This window comes from Mandrillus leucophaeus, unplaced genomic scaffold (genome assembly GCF_000951045.1).
Source record: "Mandrillus leucophaeus isolate KB7577 unplaced genomic scaffold, Mleu.le_1.0 Scaffold260, whole genome shotgun sequence".
Classification (NCBI taxonomy): domain Eukaryota; kingdom Metazoa; phylum Chordata; class Mammalia; order Primates; family Cercopithecidae; genus Mandrillus; species Mandrillus leucophaeus.
Genome location: NW_012102699.1, coordinates 2736760 through 2755273, shown reverse-complemented (window position 1 = coordinate 2755273; position 18514 = coordinate 2736760). Strand labels below are relative to the sequence as shown.

The 18514-nt window shown below is 41.1% G+C and overlaps 1 protein-coding gene across 1 annotated transcript in view; it reads left to right on the top strand.

The window, feature by feature from the left end:
• The window catches only part of PCSK5 (proprotein convertase subtilisin/kexin type 5), a 485048-nt gene that overhangs the window by 272152 nt on the left and 194382 nt on the right, over positions 1-18514 (top strand). Inside the window, exons 12-14 of the mRNA XM_011984097.1 lie at positions 1090-1207; positions 3004-3192; positions 14277-14413. Of these exons, the coding sequence (XP_011839487.1) occupies positions 1090-1207; positions 3004-3192; positions 14277-14413 (444 nt within the window). The remainder of the gene's footprint in view (positions 1-1089; positions 1208-3003; positions 3193-14276; positions 14414-18514) is intronic.

The window sequence follows — 18514 nt, the reverse complement described above, 5'->3', positions numbered from 1 at the left end:
TTGGTGATGAGGTGGTTTTGCAGGTAGAATGGAACTAACTACATCTGAGCACACCTTGACCATCAAGCTAATGTATTTACGTAATCCATAAGCATGGGCAGCTATATAAATGTTTGCATAAAGTCATTCATGTGATAATAAAAAATGTTTTAGACAAAAACTGGAAATAGGACGTAGTGTTGAATATAAAGTTATAAGAGACAGTTCAATCAGAAGTGGAGATTTTAAGTGCCAACTGGAATTTTAAAGTATTTTTAGAAAGATCTGCTGCACATGTTTATATTACTGTATCAACAAGTATTCCTATATCTAATTGAAGTTTCTGAGACAGTTATGTCAAATTCAGCTTTAGATCAATAGGTATGCTAACTGAGAACCAAAAGATCCAAAGACTCGAAGCTGGCATGAAAGTCTAGAGGCCTCCAAATATTTCATGGATCAAGTTTGATAAATTTTGTATATGCTAGAAGAAAGGTAATAATTTATGTCTTCTAAGGTAGTCAGCTTAATTACTAGACATGTCAGAACATTGATATCTCTTGTATGTAAGTTCTTCTTGCGCTATGAGAAGTCATATACATTGCTACTTCTCTTTAAACCTATCAATTATTTTATCTTATGAAAACAGTGATGTCATCACTTAAATGCAAGTGATTAAACAGGGGGTGCCCTGGAGAAAAACTATGTGCATTAGAATCTAGTTCGACCAGTGACTTGCTAGTCAATCTTGGCCAAGTTTTTCTCTGTTCTTTAGTTTTCTCATTAATGAATGATGATGATAATAATGGCACTAACCTCTGAAGATTGTTGGGAGGACTAAATGTAAAACTGTAAACTAGTGCCTGACATGGAGTAACAATTCATAAATGATAGGCCTATTACTGGTAGTGATAGATAATCAATGAAAACTGTACATATGTCTTATTTTCTTGACATGATTATGTATTTGTTTTGCTGGATTTATTTCTCAAATCATTGCTGGAAAGTTAGCTAGGATCCCACAGGGGTGTCTCTGGGGTCTCCACTGAGTGACTTTGTAATTCGACATATGTAGCTTAGTGAAGCTGACCAGTCTCTTGCTTTCCACAGTGAGCCATCTATATGGATTTGGACTGATGGATGCAGAAGCCATGGTGATGGAGGCAGAGAAGTGGACCACCGTTCCCCGGCAGCATGTGTGTGTGGAGAGCACAGACCGACAAATCAAGTAATGCTTGCTGCTGGCAAACAGCATGACCATGCCCCAAACTACAGCAAGCCAGTAAATTGCTCAAGACAGCCCCTTGTTGCACACAGAAGCTGAAAGCTTCTGTAGTATCTCTCTAATGTGACTATGAAATGGTAATAGAATGACTAGGATTTTGAGCTATTAAATTGATACTAGTATAGCCCAAGAATCCTCCAAAGAAAAGCATCTTTTAAAAAGGGATTGGGGGATATGCTTACCTCTGGGCTATTGAAGGTTTTCTACTGTCACTATTTCTATTTGATGGTGCAAGTATTCTCCAGAAGTCAGTGTACTTTTAAAAACTGTAACTACTCTATACCGCGTAGTTATCCAAAGAGTGATGCAAAATGTACAGTCAATGAGATTGCAGTTTACTCACAGCTTTCAGGGCCTATTCCCCAGTTTTAGTGGCATAGACTTGGAGGCTGTGCTGACAAGGTTTGCCAACAGGATTCTATCTTAGTAGGCTTATTAGTGTTTTGCTCTTGGCTTTCTGTTCAGGGACTTTTCTCTCTGAAAAGTATTTTTGAACCTTGGCTAATGTTGAAACTAGAGACATTGTCATTCTTGAGAAAATGTGTTGGGAAGCAGAAGTAAACCAACTAAAGTTGTTTGAGTTTATTTTCATTCTACTCTTGTGGCAAAGAATGAGAGAGAAAAAACAAAAGGGTGGAAAGTTAACCAGTGTATGTTGAGCACTTACTATGGGCCACGCCAAGGGCTAGAGACTTCATGTATGTTTTCATGTTAAAGCTGTGTAACAACTTGGGCGTTATTCTCATTTGAAAAATGAGAAAATGGGATCAAAGGAATTATGTGTTTATTCATTCACAAACTCTTTCAGTAACTATTTTTCTCCCACTTACTGAAAATTAAGCACTGAGAAAAATATTAGGAATAAAAAGGAGAATAAGTAATACTTCCTACCCTTGTGGAGGTTACAGTCTAATGGAGGCATCACACCAAAAATATAATAAGTAAATAATTACAAATTACAATAAATGAATGTTGGAAATTTTAACAATGTAAAAAATAAGAGATGGGGGACATATTTTCACTGGTGGCTCGATGAAGGTCTCAGTGAGGGGAAATTTAAGCTTTGACCTTGAAGGAAGAAGAGTTAGCCATAGGGACATCAACAACAAAAAAAAAGTACTTCAAGCAGAGTAGTGTGTGCGAAGTCCCCAAGGTGGGAAACTTGAATTATCCCAGAGGTTGAACCTGATGCCATTGTGGCTGCAGCCCAGTGTTCAAGGGGAACTGTGGCACAGGAAGAAACTAGAGAGGAAAACAGGAACCCGTAGGCAAGAGGGAAGAATGTGCTGGCGGGTTACAGAGTGAGGAATGTGAACCCCCGTTATGCTAATCCCCAAGCCTCCACTGTACCACAGTACAGTGGTTCTCACAGTGTATCCCTATCACCTGGGAACTTGTTAGAAATGCAAATTCTTGAGATCCATCCCAGACCTACTCAATCATACACTCTGGGACCAGCAGTCTGTGTTTTAACAAGGTGATACCAATGCACACTCAAGTTTGAGATCTATTACCTTCATGAAGATGGAAGACCCTTGTTCCTTTTTCACCTCTCCCTTGCATCTTTCCCACTAACTGGTAATCCTTTCAGTGACCCAGTTATTTTGGTGATAGCACTGTTGTTTAGTATCCAGCTATCAGCTGCTTGTCTTACATTGTAAGTTTATTCCATGCCTCCAGCTTCACTCACCTGAGCTCTATGGTGTCATTTGCTCAAACTCCCTCTGTCTCTGTTACAGGACAATCCGCCCTAACAGTGCAGTGCGCTCCATCTACAAAGCTTCGGGCTGCTCGGATAACCCCAGCCGCCATGTCAACTACCTGGAGCATGTCGTTGTGCGCATCACCATCACCCACCCCAGGAGAGGAGACCTGGCCATCTACCTGACTTCGCCCTCGGGAACTAGGTCTCAACTTTTGGCCAACAGGTACAGCAGTGGTCTCTGCCCACCAGTGTAGTAGTCACAGTGACACTCGGCTATGCCTTAGGGAGAAGGGAACAACTGCTGCTTTCATCTACCCTGGGAACCAGCAGAGGGGGCACTTAGATGTCAGGATCTCACTGATCATAAGTAGAGAGTGTGAAGCTGCCTATAATCTGCAGACATGGAAAAGTGGGGCATTTAATAGTTGGCTAAGAAAAGGATGCAGGAGAAAAATTGAAGGCCACTTGTTCTTTATCCTACAAAAGAATTGCAGAACACTGACTCGTAAGCCCTCTGAGATCCCCTCCCCCACCATTAAGTATCTGCTGCCATTCGTTACAGATTAACCGAATTCTCTTGGCCAAGCACTTACTTTCAAAAGTTAAAGGAAATTCTAATTTTTTAAAGCAGGTGTTAACAAATTGTTTCTGCACAGAGCCAGGCAGTAAATGTGTGGAGCTATGTAAGCCCGGTCTTTATCCCAACCACTCTACTCTGCCATTCGAGTACAGAAGCCACCTAGACAATATAAATGAATAGGCATGCCTGTGTGCCAATCAGACTTTACTTACAGACAGGCAGCAGGCCAGATCTGGCCTGAGGATTATGGTTTGCTGACCCCTGTTTTTAAGGTTGACTCTTCAGTCTTTTGTTTTTTGTTTTTTTTGAGACGGAGTCTCACTCTATCTCTAGGCTGGAGTGCAATGGTGCAATCTTGGCTCACTGGAATCACCACCTCCCGGATTCAATCAATTCCTCTGGCTCAGCCTCCTGAGTAGCTGTGACTACAGCTACACCCCACCACACCTGGCTAGTTTTTTGTATTTTAGTAGAGATGGGGTTTCACCGTGTTGGCCAGGATGGTCTCGATCTCCTGACCTCATGATCCACCCGCCTCAGCCTCCTAAAGTGCTGGGATTACAGGCGTGAGCCACCGTGCCCAGCTGACTCTTCAGTCTTTACTGCCCTAGAGGGTATTCAGTTTCTCTTGTTAGCCTCTCCTCCCTGCTTCCTCCAAAACACTTCCCCAGCAGGTAAGTAACTGTATTTTGTACAGGCCAAGATCCTGCTGAGAGAATATGGCCAGAATGTTCTATCACACATTTTCTTTTGCTCCCTTGGCTTTTTGCGTGATTGGGAGCATGGGAGAAAGTTGTCAGCAAGTGGGACCGAAGAGGGGAGATGTCAGATCCTCATTCTCATGGTGGTTCTAAACGACAAACCACAGCCCAAAGCTTAAAGTTTCTTTGATGTTTTTTTTTTCTCCCAGAAGAACATTTAATGGGAGCAAAAACGTTCTTATCAGTGGCATATATAGTTCAAATGAAAGTCAACCTTTTATGTAGATATAGCCACTTGTCCACACACCAGGTGACCATGGCAGTGGTGATCTTTGTTAGAACACTAACAACAGGACAGAGGTGTTGAGAGGCAAGAGGCCCATGGAAGTCTGCACAGCCAACAGTGAGACTGAACTTGCCAGTTGCTTTTAAAAATCCCCAACCTCATCTACTATAGGACAGTGATAAAAGGAGAGAACAATAACTTTTCTGGCCTATAGCAACTAGGAGTACAGAATCTGAAATCTTTTTTTTTTTTTTTTGAGATGGAGTCTTGCTCTGTCACCCAGGCTGGAGTGCAGTGTTGGCACAATCTCGGCTCACCGCATCCTCCACCTCCCAGGTTCAAGTGATTCTCCTGCCTGAGCCTCCCCAGTAGTAACATTAGTTAAAATGTTACTAGTGATAATAAATTAATCAGAACTTTGGCCTCTGCCTTTGATCCTAGTTCCCGTAATCTCTTAAGTGCCAGGCTCAGATAATGTGGCCCTTGCAGGGTTTGGGCAGCTAGTCCTCTAACTATTTTCTACAGGTAAAATGTACAGCCATTACAGGCATACGCCACCACACCAAGATAATTTTTGTACTTTTAGTAGAGACGGGGTTTCACCATGTTGGCCAGGCTGGTCTTGAACTCCCAGTCTCAAGTGATCCTCTCACCTTGGCCTCCCCAAGTGCTGGGATTACAGGCATGAGCCACTGCACCCAGCCCAGAATCTGCAATCTTCATGTGCGTTTTATTTCTGTCTTAGACTTGCTGTGTTCTTTCAAATCTAACATCTTCCATTAATGTATGGGAAACCTGGGTTTAGTACTTTAAATGTGATGTGCAGCTTTGCTAGAGTGACTGTCTGCAGGTGCAAGGAACATAAAGATTCCTCAGCAGAGGATCCCTGGGCACTTCTTCATGTCCTCCTCCCACTGCAGACAAAGAGGCCCCGGCAGGCTGCCTGCAGGGTAATTTCAGCTACCTGCCTGAGGTTTCTTTCTAGCAAGCAGAACTTCAGATACACAATTACGTGATTAATGAAGGTCTCTCCAGCTGTTGTTACCGAAGCTAGGGAAGGCCTTTATTTCTTGCTTTTTTCTTCTTTTCTTTACCATTATTCATCTGGGTTTAACTTGAAAACGTATCCCGGTGAAACACTGTGAAGTGCAAAGGTTGGCTTCACATATGTGTGGATCGTGTTCCCCCGAGCCCCCTCCCTTGTAGAAAAACAGTCCCTCCGCTGTTGCTGTTTGCTTGAAACACTCAGCCACTTCAGCCTGTCTGGGCTCTTCCTGCATATTCTGCTATTTATTTTTGGCTTCCCCTGAAATGACGTCAGTGAGGAAACTTGTGAGCAGAGGAGCTATGGATTCCATCACAGGCATTTGGTGGATTGCAGTGTTGCTGGCTTCAGGCTCGCATGCATTCTTCAACAGCCGACATCTGCTTTGCTCTTTGCAAAGTGCTGAACACAAGAGTGCTGCGTGACTTGTGTCGGAGAAAAGAAACAGGCATTTCCGAGGCGCGGTGACCGGCGCTCCCATAGCGTACCTCAGTGTCCCTCATCAAGACCACCTGGGAATCAAGTTTGCTCCTGGAATGTGTCTTCTTGGTCTGGAGCAGTTTCTTTAAGTGCAGCTCTTGTTTATCCTCCATCCCAGTCCTTGAAATAAGTAGCCACCGAGGACAGGTAGACAGCCTGGAGATTGGAGGGGCCTGGAGACGCCAAGATATGTAAAGGATATTGTGAATTCATTTGTCTACAGGCTCCACAGAATTATTGCTCTTGAGCCGCTGACCCTTTCCATGTGAAACAGCTGCACCGGGTCCCAAAACCATGAATGGCCACCTTCCAAGGCCTGGCTCCCCCGTTCCCGCTGTGCTTGACACTGGTAGCGTCCCTCCTACCGAGGCAGCTAAGGAAAGACAGTTTCTTCTGGCACTCTTTCCATCGGAAGTACTCTGAAGCTTTCATTTCATTAGAGGAAACTTCTCCTCAAAACCTCTCAGTCTCTGACCTAGTGACAAGGAGGCCTCACGTCCTCTCCCCTTGGCCCCGTTTCGAAGCACATTCCCAGAATGGAGAGCTGGGAACAAGGGCATAGAAAGGGGTGGAGAGGAGGTGAAGCAAAGGCCTACTTTGCTCCTGGTGTCCTTCCTGTTGGTGTGCAAGGCAGTCCATCTCCGTGGTGGGGAAGAAAAATGAAGAGGTCAGGTTTTGAAGGAATTTGCCAGAGATGATTGGTAAGAGCAATACATATTTCCCCTGCCAGATCCTTGTCTTTTTTTTAGAGAAGTCAAGATTTCTCAGGAGGACCATGTAAAGCAAAGAATAAAGATTTTTTTTTTTTTTTAATAGAAATTCTGAAAAAGTTTAAAACAATGTTTCCCTAGCAGAGGTGGTTTGAGATGAAGACGTTGGCTTCTTGTGGCAGACTTTCCTCATTTTATCTGTCCTACCCCTCTGGGGGCGGGGGTGACTCTTTTCATCCAGAATTAGAATTTCCAACACTGCACACTTAACTAGCCTGGCAGCCAACGTGGAAAACTCCCCAAGGCCTTTGAAGCAGCTCCTCTGTTCCATGGCTTACTCACAGCAGACTGCGTGTTGGCTCCTGGGAGAAGGAACCAGAATCTGGAGGCTCACTTGGCATCACCTCTCCTTTGCAATGAAAAAACCAGAGACCAGACAGTAAGGATGAAGCAGAGGGGGAGAGTCCAGAGGATGGCGCTGTCCTTTTCAGTATTGACAAAATATACATCCTAGTCTGGGGACCTGAAACTATGGTCCCTACGTATGGTTGGCTTTCCAGAAGTCCTCATTTACCTAGACATTTCAGTGAGGAATTGCGTCAGAATCGTTTATCTCCTCACCACAGGAATTCCTTGAAAGTCTGTTTTCTGCGAAGTGCTGAACACGTTGATGTAGTCCGTGTGGGCCGTCTGGAGCCCCTCAGTGGCTCCCTGTCCTGGCTGACGGGCACTCGCCTGAACTCCTGTGGAGAACAGCTGTTGGAGGAGGAACAGTTTCCCCAAGCATCTGCAGGTGCTAAGCACTGGAAGGCACTCAGCAGCATTCAGAACTCCAGTCCAGCTTGAGCTCTGTGCCCCATTAGCCCGGCGTGCATGCTCCCCTGGCAAGCCCCATGGATCATTCAGTGGGTGGGCACCGTGGGTCAATGGAGAAGTCCTGGAATGGACTTTCCTTTGTTCTTCCCCTGCCCTCCCACCCTCTCGGTTCTCCCCTTGGCCTGTATACCCTGCCTAACAAAAAGGCAAATTGAATATTCACAGCAAGTGATTTACTTGTATAAAGGGCATGGAGGTCGAGTGTGTAGGGAGAAGCCACGTGGGCTTGGGTCCTTTGAAAATGTTTTTAGTGAGAGCAACTTTAGATATAAGCCTATATACTATGACACATTCAAAGTCTGCCTGTGTCAAAATTTTCCAAACAAAAGCTTATCCCAGCAGATTCTTTCTTCAACTGCATTTGTTAGAATTATAAAAAGCTGTCTTTTTTTTTTCTTCCTGAATCTCCCTCATTGAGTTTTAGACTTAGCTTAGATGTATTGGCCCTCTGTTCCAAATTTTGGCCTCTGACTGAAAGCTGAAACTTTGCCTCCCTTTCTAAATTTGATTACAGATGAATATCTCTGCTTCTAATTATGTCCTTAAATAGAGAGAAGGTATACTTTCTAATCTGCAAAACCTATAGGGTCCTATAATTAAATATGTTTAAAATGTAGTGTTTATGCTTCAGTCGTTTCTGTCACTTCCCTACCCAAATGTTCAATGACAGACTAATGACATTTGTAAGGCATCATGGTGTATAAATGCATCTGTGGCTTGCAGTAAAAATTACACTTTTGCAGTGAATGTTTTACTTTCCAGTAACACCCAACCACGTGAACCTTCTTCCTTCATTCAAAAGAAGGTACAGCCTTTGGAGTTAGAGCTGGGTTTTTCTTGACTTCACTGATATCTGTGTTTCAATTTAGAAAGCCTAATTTCCTCATTTATAAAATAGATGTAATAGGATATACCTCACAGAGTTGGTTAGTACATGTAGTAAGATCACGTACAGTTACATACTTAGCACAGTGCCTAGCATAGTAAGCACTTAATAAGTGGTAACTCTTATTTACACCGTGCTTCTTGAAGCACCTGGTACATGACTCTATCAGGAGCAGATGACTGGGCCCCTCTCCCAAAAAGTCTAATTCTAATCAGTCTGGGGTGAGGTCCAAGGATGTGCATTTCTAATAAGCTCCCAGGTGATATTGAAGCTGCCTGTCCACAGACCACACTGTAAATAGCAAGGATTTAAAAGATCATCCAGCTTTTTCATACACATTCTTATTACTTTGGTGTCATCAAAAGACTTGGGAGCAGTATGTTGCTGGATGCTGTGCAAGGAAATTACAAAGGGGCTTATAATAAAAACAGATACTTCAGTAAAATCCATCTACTCTAAAATGAATTAAATCTTGAGGAAGATTAAGTACTTATGTACCCACAAGAAGGAATGCATTTTGGGGTTGGTGAATGAATTGATAATAGTTTGCATATTGGAAGGTTTTTGACCAGGAAAAAAAGAAAACAAACAAAAAAACCTTATCATTTTGGGTATTACAGACCTCTAGAACCAGTTTCTTTCTCCTTCTCAATCTTAAAGAAGTAATTGAGATTAGGAAAGAGAGAAAAAGCAAATAGTATGTTTTAAATACCCTGTATCAGAAGAAATTATCTAAAACTTACAAAAACCAAACATCTAAAGAAAACAAAAAACTCAACTACAGGGGAGCCGGATGTGTTCTTTGAGCTCTACCTTCAATTGTAATGAAGCATTTTAAAAAAATAAAAAATAAGGCCGGGTGCTGGTGGCTCACACCTGTAATCCCAGCACTTTGGGAGGCTGAGGTGGGAGGATCATGAGGTCAGGAGTTCAAGCCTTACCAACACAGTGAAACCCCATCTCTACTAAAATTACAAAAAAAAAAAAAAATTAGCCAGGTGTGGTGGCAGGCACCTGTAATCCCAGCTTCTCAGGAGGCTGAGGCAGGAGAATCGCTTGAACCCAGGAGGCAGAGGTTGCAGGGAGCTGAGATCGCACCACTGCACTCCAGCCTGGGTGACAGAGCAAGACTGTCTCAATAAATAAATAAATAAACAAATAAATAAATAGAGAGAGAGAAGAGAAAACTTCCAGGAATATTGTCCTGATGTCTAGTTCTGTAGTGAACATTAATACTGTTTGAATAGTAGTGGATGATTCTGAAACTAAGATCCATTTACAATTTTAGAAATAGTTATATGATAACACATAGCTGTCAGTATTTATAAAACATCTTGTGATTTAGTTGCCATAACATCATAAAAGAGTGCTATAGCCTTGATACATTGGCTAGACTGTTTAAGAGGAAAGGAAATAAAGCTTACAGTAATTATGTAAGTTATTTCCTGAGTTAATTCCTCAAAAGGATATACTACACTTGATGGTCCTCTTTTCTACCAGGCTTCATCCAAAGTAATTGATTTGGAAACCACTTGCAAGGATAGGGCTGTGGGGCACCATTTTAATAACTGGATGCATAATTTGTGCCATCACATGCATATATCGTTTCATCAAGCACATGATTATGAAGTCAACTTTGACAGGACAGAATTGCACTGCAAGAGGAGAAGTGGATAAAGGCATGGAGTTAATCTATTTAGGCTTTCAGCACACTGGCTCTGCTTTATTGACATTTTACCCACACTAACAATGTTGGCATGTGTCTGACTTCTTCACTGTTGGCACAGCGCAGACATTCACACTGGGCATTAAACTTTTTAGTTGATAAAAAAAGATCCCACAATGGGAATCTCTGTAGCAGGTGTCCATCGTTTGACACTTGATTGTCTTAAGCAAGTATGTTCTTTGCAAACAAAGTACACCTACAAGCTATATTACCTTTTGTTATACGCAGAGATGCAGTTTCCTTTAATGTTACAATGGTAGAAAATAAGAAGTAGCTGAACTATTGAATCCAGGTTAAAAGACACAACAATGTGTACTTATAAAGGACAGAATGAAACTAGAAATGTGAAGCCCAGTTAGGTGACAACATCCGTCCATGCCTGTTTTTCTCCCCATCAACTCTTTCAGCAAAATGTGATGGTCGTGTTTGGCTGTATTTTCATTCTTCTCCTCAACTCTTATATTCACATGAAATTAATGAACTTTCCAATTCTGAATAATGTGAAGAGACCAGGGGAGTGGAAAACTGCTTAGCCACATAGACAAAGCCCATTTATGGGCTTTGAAACACTTATTTGAATTTTGATTTGTGGGTATTTCTTCTTGGCACTCGGTTTATATTTGATTTTTGTTCCTGATGTGATTTAAAAGTGATTGGTAGCCATGGAATGACTTTCAAAGGTGGACAGGAAAGGGTGGAAGGGAAGAAACGTAGGGTCTGCTAATCCAGCAGTCAAATCATTGACCCATGGGTGATTAAAAGTTGGCTGAGGTTGTGGAAACAAGACTACCCCTCATGTGATGGCAGCTTCAAGTCTCCTTTGTAGTTTTTGGATGTGAGGCAATGAGCCAAATGTTCTGTCTAAACTGTTTGGGAACTGCTTTTAAGTTCAGCACTCTTGGAGAGGTATTATGTGACAAGTTATTGCTTCAGTGCCCTCAAATGGCACCATGGCCTCAACGAATTAGAGCTTAAGCTGGAGCTGTGGAACTTAAGGAAGGAAGTGGTTCTAAACTGCGTTTCTGCCTCTAGCCATTTCTGTATCAACATATTCCCTTTAACAACATCTCTCTGTTAGAAAGGGCAGTTTGAAAAAGCTCCTCTTCCCCTCTCTTTGTTGTCTTTTTGCCCAACATACACATGTTGTGGGTTTTTAGTGAAGGATGCAATGGATGTAAGTTAAGTATATAATGACACAGCCATTTCTTCTTACCCAAGTCTAGTCTTAAGCTATAAACTTGTGAAATGAGCCGATTGTGGTCATTCAGTGGATTGTAGGATCTCCATAAAGTGCACCATCCTTTCTCTACTGAGGACCCATTCCAGTGGGAAAATATTCATGTAAAAAGCTACCATCTTCATCCTTGTCATTATGAGCCAAAGTTGCCAGATCCAACCTGGTTCCTCACTGAAGTGCCACACTCCTCTATTTCGAGAGGAAACCATTATAGATCATATACAGATATCCTAAAAACAGCGAGAGAATAGGCTTCATGTCCAGGTAAAGTTTGAAAATCACTGCCTCCCAATTAACCCTGTTATGGAAATTGACAAAACATATTTGCATATTCTAAAGACCTGAGATGTCCTCTATTAAAGAGTTCTATCCATCTTTGTTTGAGTCAGCCTTTCCCAAATTTTTTGACCATGGGACACCTGAGAATGCTGCCTAATAATTTTCATTTTTCTGTCTTTCAAGGGTTCAGGAACATATAGCAGGTGATTTTCCTGTTTATTGCTTTTCTCTAGGTAACATTGCAAAGTGCAACCTATATCACGGTCCAAAATTGTGTTTCTGAACCCTTAGCTTTAGAATCCTGCTGGCATTTTAGAAAGAGCCTCAGACACACTGACAAAATACATTTTTAAAAAATCAGAGTTCTAATATATTGTTATAAGAAAATTGAACTAGTTACTTTTATGTTTAGAAGGGCACATTTTCTCTCAATGGGAAGAAGTACAGAGAAGGTCAAATTATAACCACCAATTTGTCTGGTAAACATGAGATTAAAGCAAAGACAGTTGATTTGTGTGTTTTGAATAACCATCAAACTTCAGTTACCATAACCTTTGTTACCATTTGTCCCCATTGAAGGAGAGAAATATCCCAGTGACTGGACATGATTACCCCAAAGAAAATTTTAGAGATATTTTTCCTGTTTGCCTCTCTCACTTGCAGTGAAATAATAGATGAACATAATTTTTATTTATTTTTTTCAGTGAAATAATACATGAACATAATTTTTATTTTTTTTATTTTTTTCAGTGAAATAATAGATGAACATAATTTTTTAAAGTACTATAAAAAAAAGGACTTGCCCCATCTTCCACTTTCTACTATGTGTAGGTTTCATCTTTACAGAAAGTGTCTTCTGTGTCTTTGGGATATTTATTTGGGTAGTCAAGTCTACGTTATAGACCTGCATCAGCGATATGTTTGTTTGTTTGTTTGTTTGTTTGTTTGTCTGTTTGTTTATTTGAGACAGAGTCTCACTCTGTCACCCAGGCTGGTGTGCAGTAGTGTGATCTCGGCTCACTGCAACCTCTGCCTCCCGGGTTCAAGGGATTCTCCTGCCTCAGCCCCCTGAGTAGCTGGGACTACAGGTGCGCCACCACACCTGGCTAATTTTTGTATTTTTTAGTTGAGGCGGGGTTTCACCATGTTAGCCAGCCTGGTCTGGAACTCCTGACCTCAGGTGATCTGCCCACCTTGGCCTCTCAAAGTGCTAGGGTTATAGGCATGAACCACCGTACCCACTTATTTCTTAATATGTTAATTTTATACATTATTAATGTCTCTTTATTCTTGAAAGGGAATCTGTTTGTTTTCTTTCCCTTCATACTTTATATCTTTCAGGATTCCATTGCAGGAAACAGAATAATTCTAGCTATTTCAAGCGACAAGTGATTTTAAACTACAAATTTGAAGCTTTGGAAATCACTGGAAGGGCTGAAAGAGCAGGTTGTAGGCTGGGATTTCAAGCATGGCTCCTTGAACTGGATAAGATTAGTGAGCAGTCTTTTTACTGAAGCATAATTTACCTACAGTGTAAATTCAGTTTTTTATGTGAATAATTCAGTGAGTTTTGACAAATCTGTGTTGCTTTATAGCCACACGCCATTACTTTCAACATACAAAACAATTCTATCACCCTCAAAAATTCTCCATGACTTTTCCTCACTCCTCCCTAGCCCCTGGCAACCACTGATCTGTTTCTTTACTTACAATTTTGCCTTTTCTAGAATATTGTATAAATTGAATCATGCAGTATGTAGTCTTTTGTGTCTGGCTTCTTTCACTTAGCATAATGTTTTTTTCAATTCATTTATGTCATGGTATGTATTAGTAGTTATTACTGGGTAGTTTGTGATATGGATATACAGTCATCCATTTTCAATCTGTGATTGAATTCACAGATGCAGAATCTATAGATACAGAGGGCCGACTGTACCACAATTTACACATTTACCAGTTGATGGACACTTGAGTTGTTTACAGTTTTGGGGAATTATGAGCATTCATATGAAGTTCTTCGTGTGAATATATGTCTTCATTTATCTTGTTTAAATAGGTAGGAGGGGATTGTTGAATTGTATGGTGTGTGTGTAACTTTATAAGAACTGTCAAACTGTTTTCCAGAACCTCGTATCATTTTGCACTCCCATCAGCAGTATAAGAGAGCCCCAGTTCCTCCACGTCTTCAGTACTCTACTGTCAGTCTTGTAGGTAGAGTCTTAACCTGGTTTTCCTGATCCCCAGTGGGTTCTCCCTTCCAGATTTGCTGTTACATAGCCAGCTCCAGTTCTGTTTCTCTGTGGTAAAACAGTGATTTAAATATATGTATGTGTGTGTATATATATATATCTGCAAATTGGTGACATCCAGGATGCAGACCAGCTCCAGTGCCCAGCTGAACTTGCTAATCGGTACAAAAAACAGTGTTGATCTTGGTCTTAACTAGACCCTCACTGGATTTGAAATGTTGCACATAGCAATGTTTTATGGTTCTCTTTCAGGCTATTTGATCACTCCATGGAAGGATTTAAAAACTGGGAGTTCATGACCATTCATTGCTGGGGGGAAAGAGCTGCTGGTGACTGGGTCCTTGAAGTTTATGATACTCCCTCTCAGCTAAGGAACTTTAAGACTCCAGGTGAGAACTCCCTCTCTATATATTGGTCTACTGTGTAGAAGAAAATGATGGAGTATATTTTGGCCAGAGTGTTTCACACTCACATATTAGCATCTTTTTTCTAATGATTAATTTCATGTGTGCTTTGAATTGCCTGCACGTTTTTCAGTTTTCAAGATTACCATTTGAGAGGTAATAATTTAAGGATAGGAAATAAAGAATACATATAGTATAGAACGAAACGTGACAGCTATTGATTGATGTTTCAGAAGACATGATCCACAGCTCTAACCAGCTTCCCAGACTTCCTTTGTCTGTAAACAAGCCAACCTGTCCACTGGCAATGAGTTCAACTGCATGATTTCACAAGAAGAGACAGGCTTCCATAGTTATCTATTTCTTTTTAGTTTTCCCCAAATTTACTTTTCAGTTTAGGCAAGACATTGAGCTCAGCCCATGCCAGCTAATCTGGGTACCACCAGAGAAAATGATGATGATATTCTTCCCTGCATGAGCCCAAGAGCCAAGGAAAAAGAAATGCTTCTTGACATGTAAAACAGAAATTATGATGTTAGCAAAGGTCTTTTCAGGTAGGCACAGTCTGTTTCTTCACACAGCCTATTCCCGTCTTCATGCTAACCTGTAAAGCTTGTTTATAATATAAAATAAGGGAAAGTACAAGGCAACATGGGGTGAGAGACTGTGTTGCCCATTACAGAGCCCTGCAGAGTGGCTCAGCAGTGAATGATCTGTTTAATAACTAACTAGCTTCCCACCCATCCATGAACACATCTTCAGCCATCAGATAAAGTCTTCCTTCTCAATGCTCTGTCCAGTCCTATTTAAAAGAACCAGGCTTGGGGGAAGTTTTAGGACTGACATCCAGTTCTAGCCCTCTCCAGATTACAGAATCAAGTAACCTAGACATTCTGTAACTGTAGGAGTGTGTACCATTCAGATACAGCTAGCTGCTCAGGGCAAAGGAGGCACACAGCAGAACACAGGGATAAAGGGCACATTTGCCAGACTTTTGCCTGCCAATCTGAGAAAGTTACTCATTCTGAGAGATCCATTGTTGACTGTACATTTTGGCTGTCTCTTCCCTAGTTCTATAATGAGGTTCATCTTTGTTTGCCACAGTGGTCCCATAATCAGGGAGGTCAAAGCCAGAATGGTGGCCAGGTCACAATGAATCAGGATAAATGTTTCGTTAAAGAGTATTTGTGCCCAGCTCACTGCCAGAATGCAGCCTGAATATAGTGGTTACCAAGTTTTTATCAAGAAAGCAAATGTTTGTCAACAAGGCAGGATTGATAGAGAAAACATGCAGATTATAGACCAGAGTTTCTAGACCCTTTCACCTCTTCGTAATCTGCATAGTTCCCAGGACCTTCCTGTTTCCTTTCTTCCTCTTTGCAGCCCGTGCTTATTGCCCTTGCCATGAGGATGCACAGGGTCATGGCACATAGGTGAAATGGAAGCATGGTGACTGGGCTGTGATCCATTAGCAGGCATCACTGCACGACTCTTATAGGACAAGAGACCCCGGAGAAATAAACACTGTCAAATGTGGCAGTTGTGTGCCAAGGAAGGTGCAGACATAGAGAGTACGTTTTTGAGCATTTTAAACAGTTATAAAACTAACTAAACGTGAGTCTGTTCTTTATTACCACCAGACACCAGCAACTCCACTCTCCATGATAAGCCCAGGCTGCTCCTAAGGGCTACTGGTTAACCATGCATTGCATCTAAGGGTCAGGGACCATGAATATAAATCCCTCTGCCCTCAAGAAGTTCTGAGTCTATACAGAGCTTACTGTGATTATGCGTGTTTAAAACTCCACAGTAGCTCAGGTAATCTAGAGTTACCTATTTCATAGCATTGGCATCTCCTTATGCTATTTAAATGTTCACATTTAACCCTAGTCACCTGCAGTCATTTTAGAAGTGTTGAGGTGTTCTTTTTACGCCAGATGAGAGATACCCTAATGCTATTACGGACCTGGAGACTTTAATAGAAACATATAGTCTTTGTGTATCTTTCCTTCAACCTTTCATTTCAGGATGAGTTACACCTTTAGTAGTGGACTTTGAGTGGCCTGTTTATGGGCGTGTGTGTGTATGCGCATGTGTCTGTATCATTGTTTCTGTAGTATACAGTCCTATGATAGGTTTCTTCCTCTCTGATTAATAAGGGATTACATCAGTGAGCGAGTAGAATTTCAGTTGCATCTGTAGAATTTTCCAGCCCAATTAAATGGTAGACTCATCCCCAAATATAGAACTTCCTGGCTCCAAACTGAATTTATATTTGTTTATTGTTTCTTCCCATTTATTTATTGTTACAATACATATTAAAAGTGTTTGAGGGTGTTGTTTTGATTTTTGGCACATTGAACCTATATATGCAGATTGCATTTATGTGTTAGCAAGATGGATTTTTCTCCTTCTGTATTTACAAAGCTATTTCATAATAACAGATTTCAATATTAATTGCAAAATCATCTATAAAATTTAGCAAACAGAAAAAGGGGTAGAGGAGAAAAAAAAATGATGGCCCAAATATGGCAGTTATTTGATGTGAATTGTAGTAGAAGTTCTAAGGAAATAAAATTACATAATAAGCGAAATATAAAGAGATGAATTACACAGGAAGGATATGCCTAGTGGGCTTATGATGTCCTTCAGAAATAACACAAAGGGAAATAATCAATTTTGAGACAGTACTCTTCAAAGCACTTAGAGGGTAAACTTTTGCATCCAAAATGATCTTAGATAAAATGAACTGAGTTCTAAGGTGACTGATGATTAGGATGACCTATAGTGTCCTTGTATTATATGCTTCATTTGTACACTTGAGAGATGCCATAAGGAAAATGGGTTCTCTTTTGCACTGCTACCTAAAGGCAATCAGATAGGTCATCAATTTCCAGCAGTCATTCACTTCTTACCACTCCCTAATGCATGCTACTTAGAATTCTGGGCCTAAATAACACCCTGATTGTGAAAAGCATGGTCATTAACAAATGAGTCCAAAGAAAAGCTGGCAGAGGGCAAACCATATATAAACTAATTGTACTGGTGCAATGTAAAAGTCAGAAAAAAATACATGCATCACAGAATGCTCATTTTTAAATGTAAGGCTCCTAAACTCCTAGAAATGAATAGGAGACAATACTGTATATGGTTTAAACACACAGGATTTGGACTCGGAGTATGTTTTAATACCAGTCTGTCCTCTTATTGCCTTTGAGGAAGTTACCAACCTATGTGGCTCTGTTTCCTCCTCTATATATTGGGAATATTAGTACCTACCTTAGAGTTGTTTTGAACATTGAATGGAATAAAACTTACAAACCACTTAGGCCGGTGCTTAGCATATAGTAAGCACTTAAAAACATCAAATATCAATTTGATGGTGATGGTAGATGCTAATAGATGAAGGAAGCTGACAGCTGAAATCCATCACTCTCTGAGCTAGCCCCAGACCCTAGCCCCTGACCTTGTCTGGATTCTATGCATTAAGCCAAGGTGAGAGGGGTTCTGAGGGGCATCCTGCCTTCCTACCAGCATATGCCTATGTTTGTAATGGTTTTGTCTTAATCACTCCTGCTTAGGGTTGATTCCTTTTGAGGTCAGTTTTACTAACTTTAATGAAATGGAGGCATGTTTCCTTTTTTTTTTTCTTTTTACTTTTTGCGTTGAACACAATTTTATGAAGCTAAGAAATAAGTTAACAAGTAAGAACTAAATAAGTTAACAAATAAGTTAACAAATAAATAAGAACTAAAGCAACAAAAAATGCTCCTTGTGAGTGATCCAAACTCATAGAAGGTGAAACACTTGCCTCAGGTCTCAAGGCGTTCTTGACCAGAAAAATGCTGTTTTGGGCCAGGTGCGGTGGTTCACGCCTGTAATCCCAGCAGTTAGGGAGGCTAAGGCAGGTGGATCACCTGAGGTCAAGAGTTCGAGACTAGCCTGACCAACATGATGAAACCCTGTCTCTACTAAAAAATACAAAAATTAGCTGAGCGTGGTGGCGGCCACCTGTACTCCCAGCTACTTGGGAGGCTAAGGCAGGAGAATCACTTGAACCAGGGAGTCAGAGGTTGCAGTGAGCCT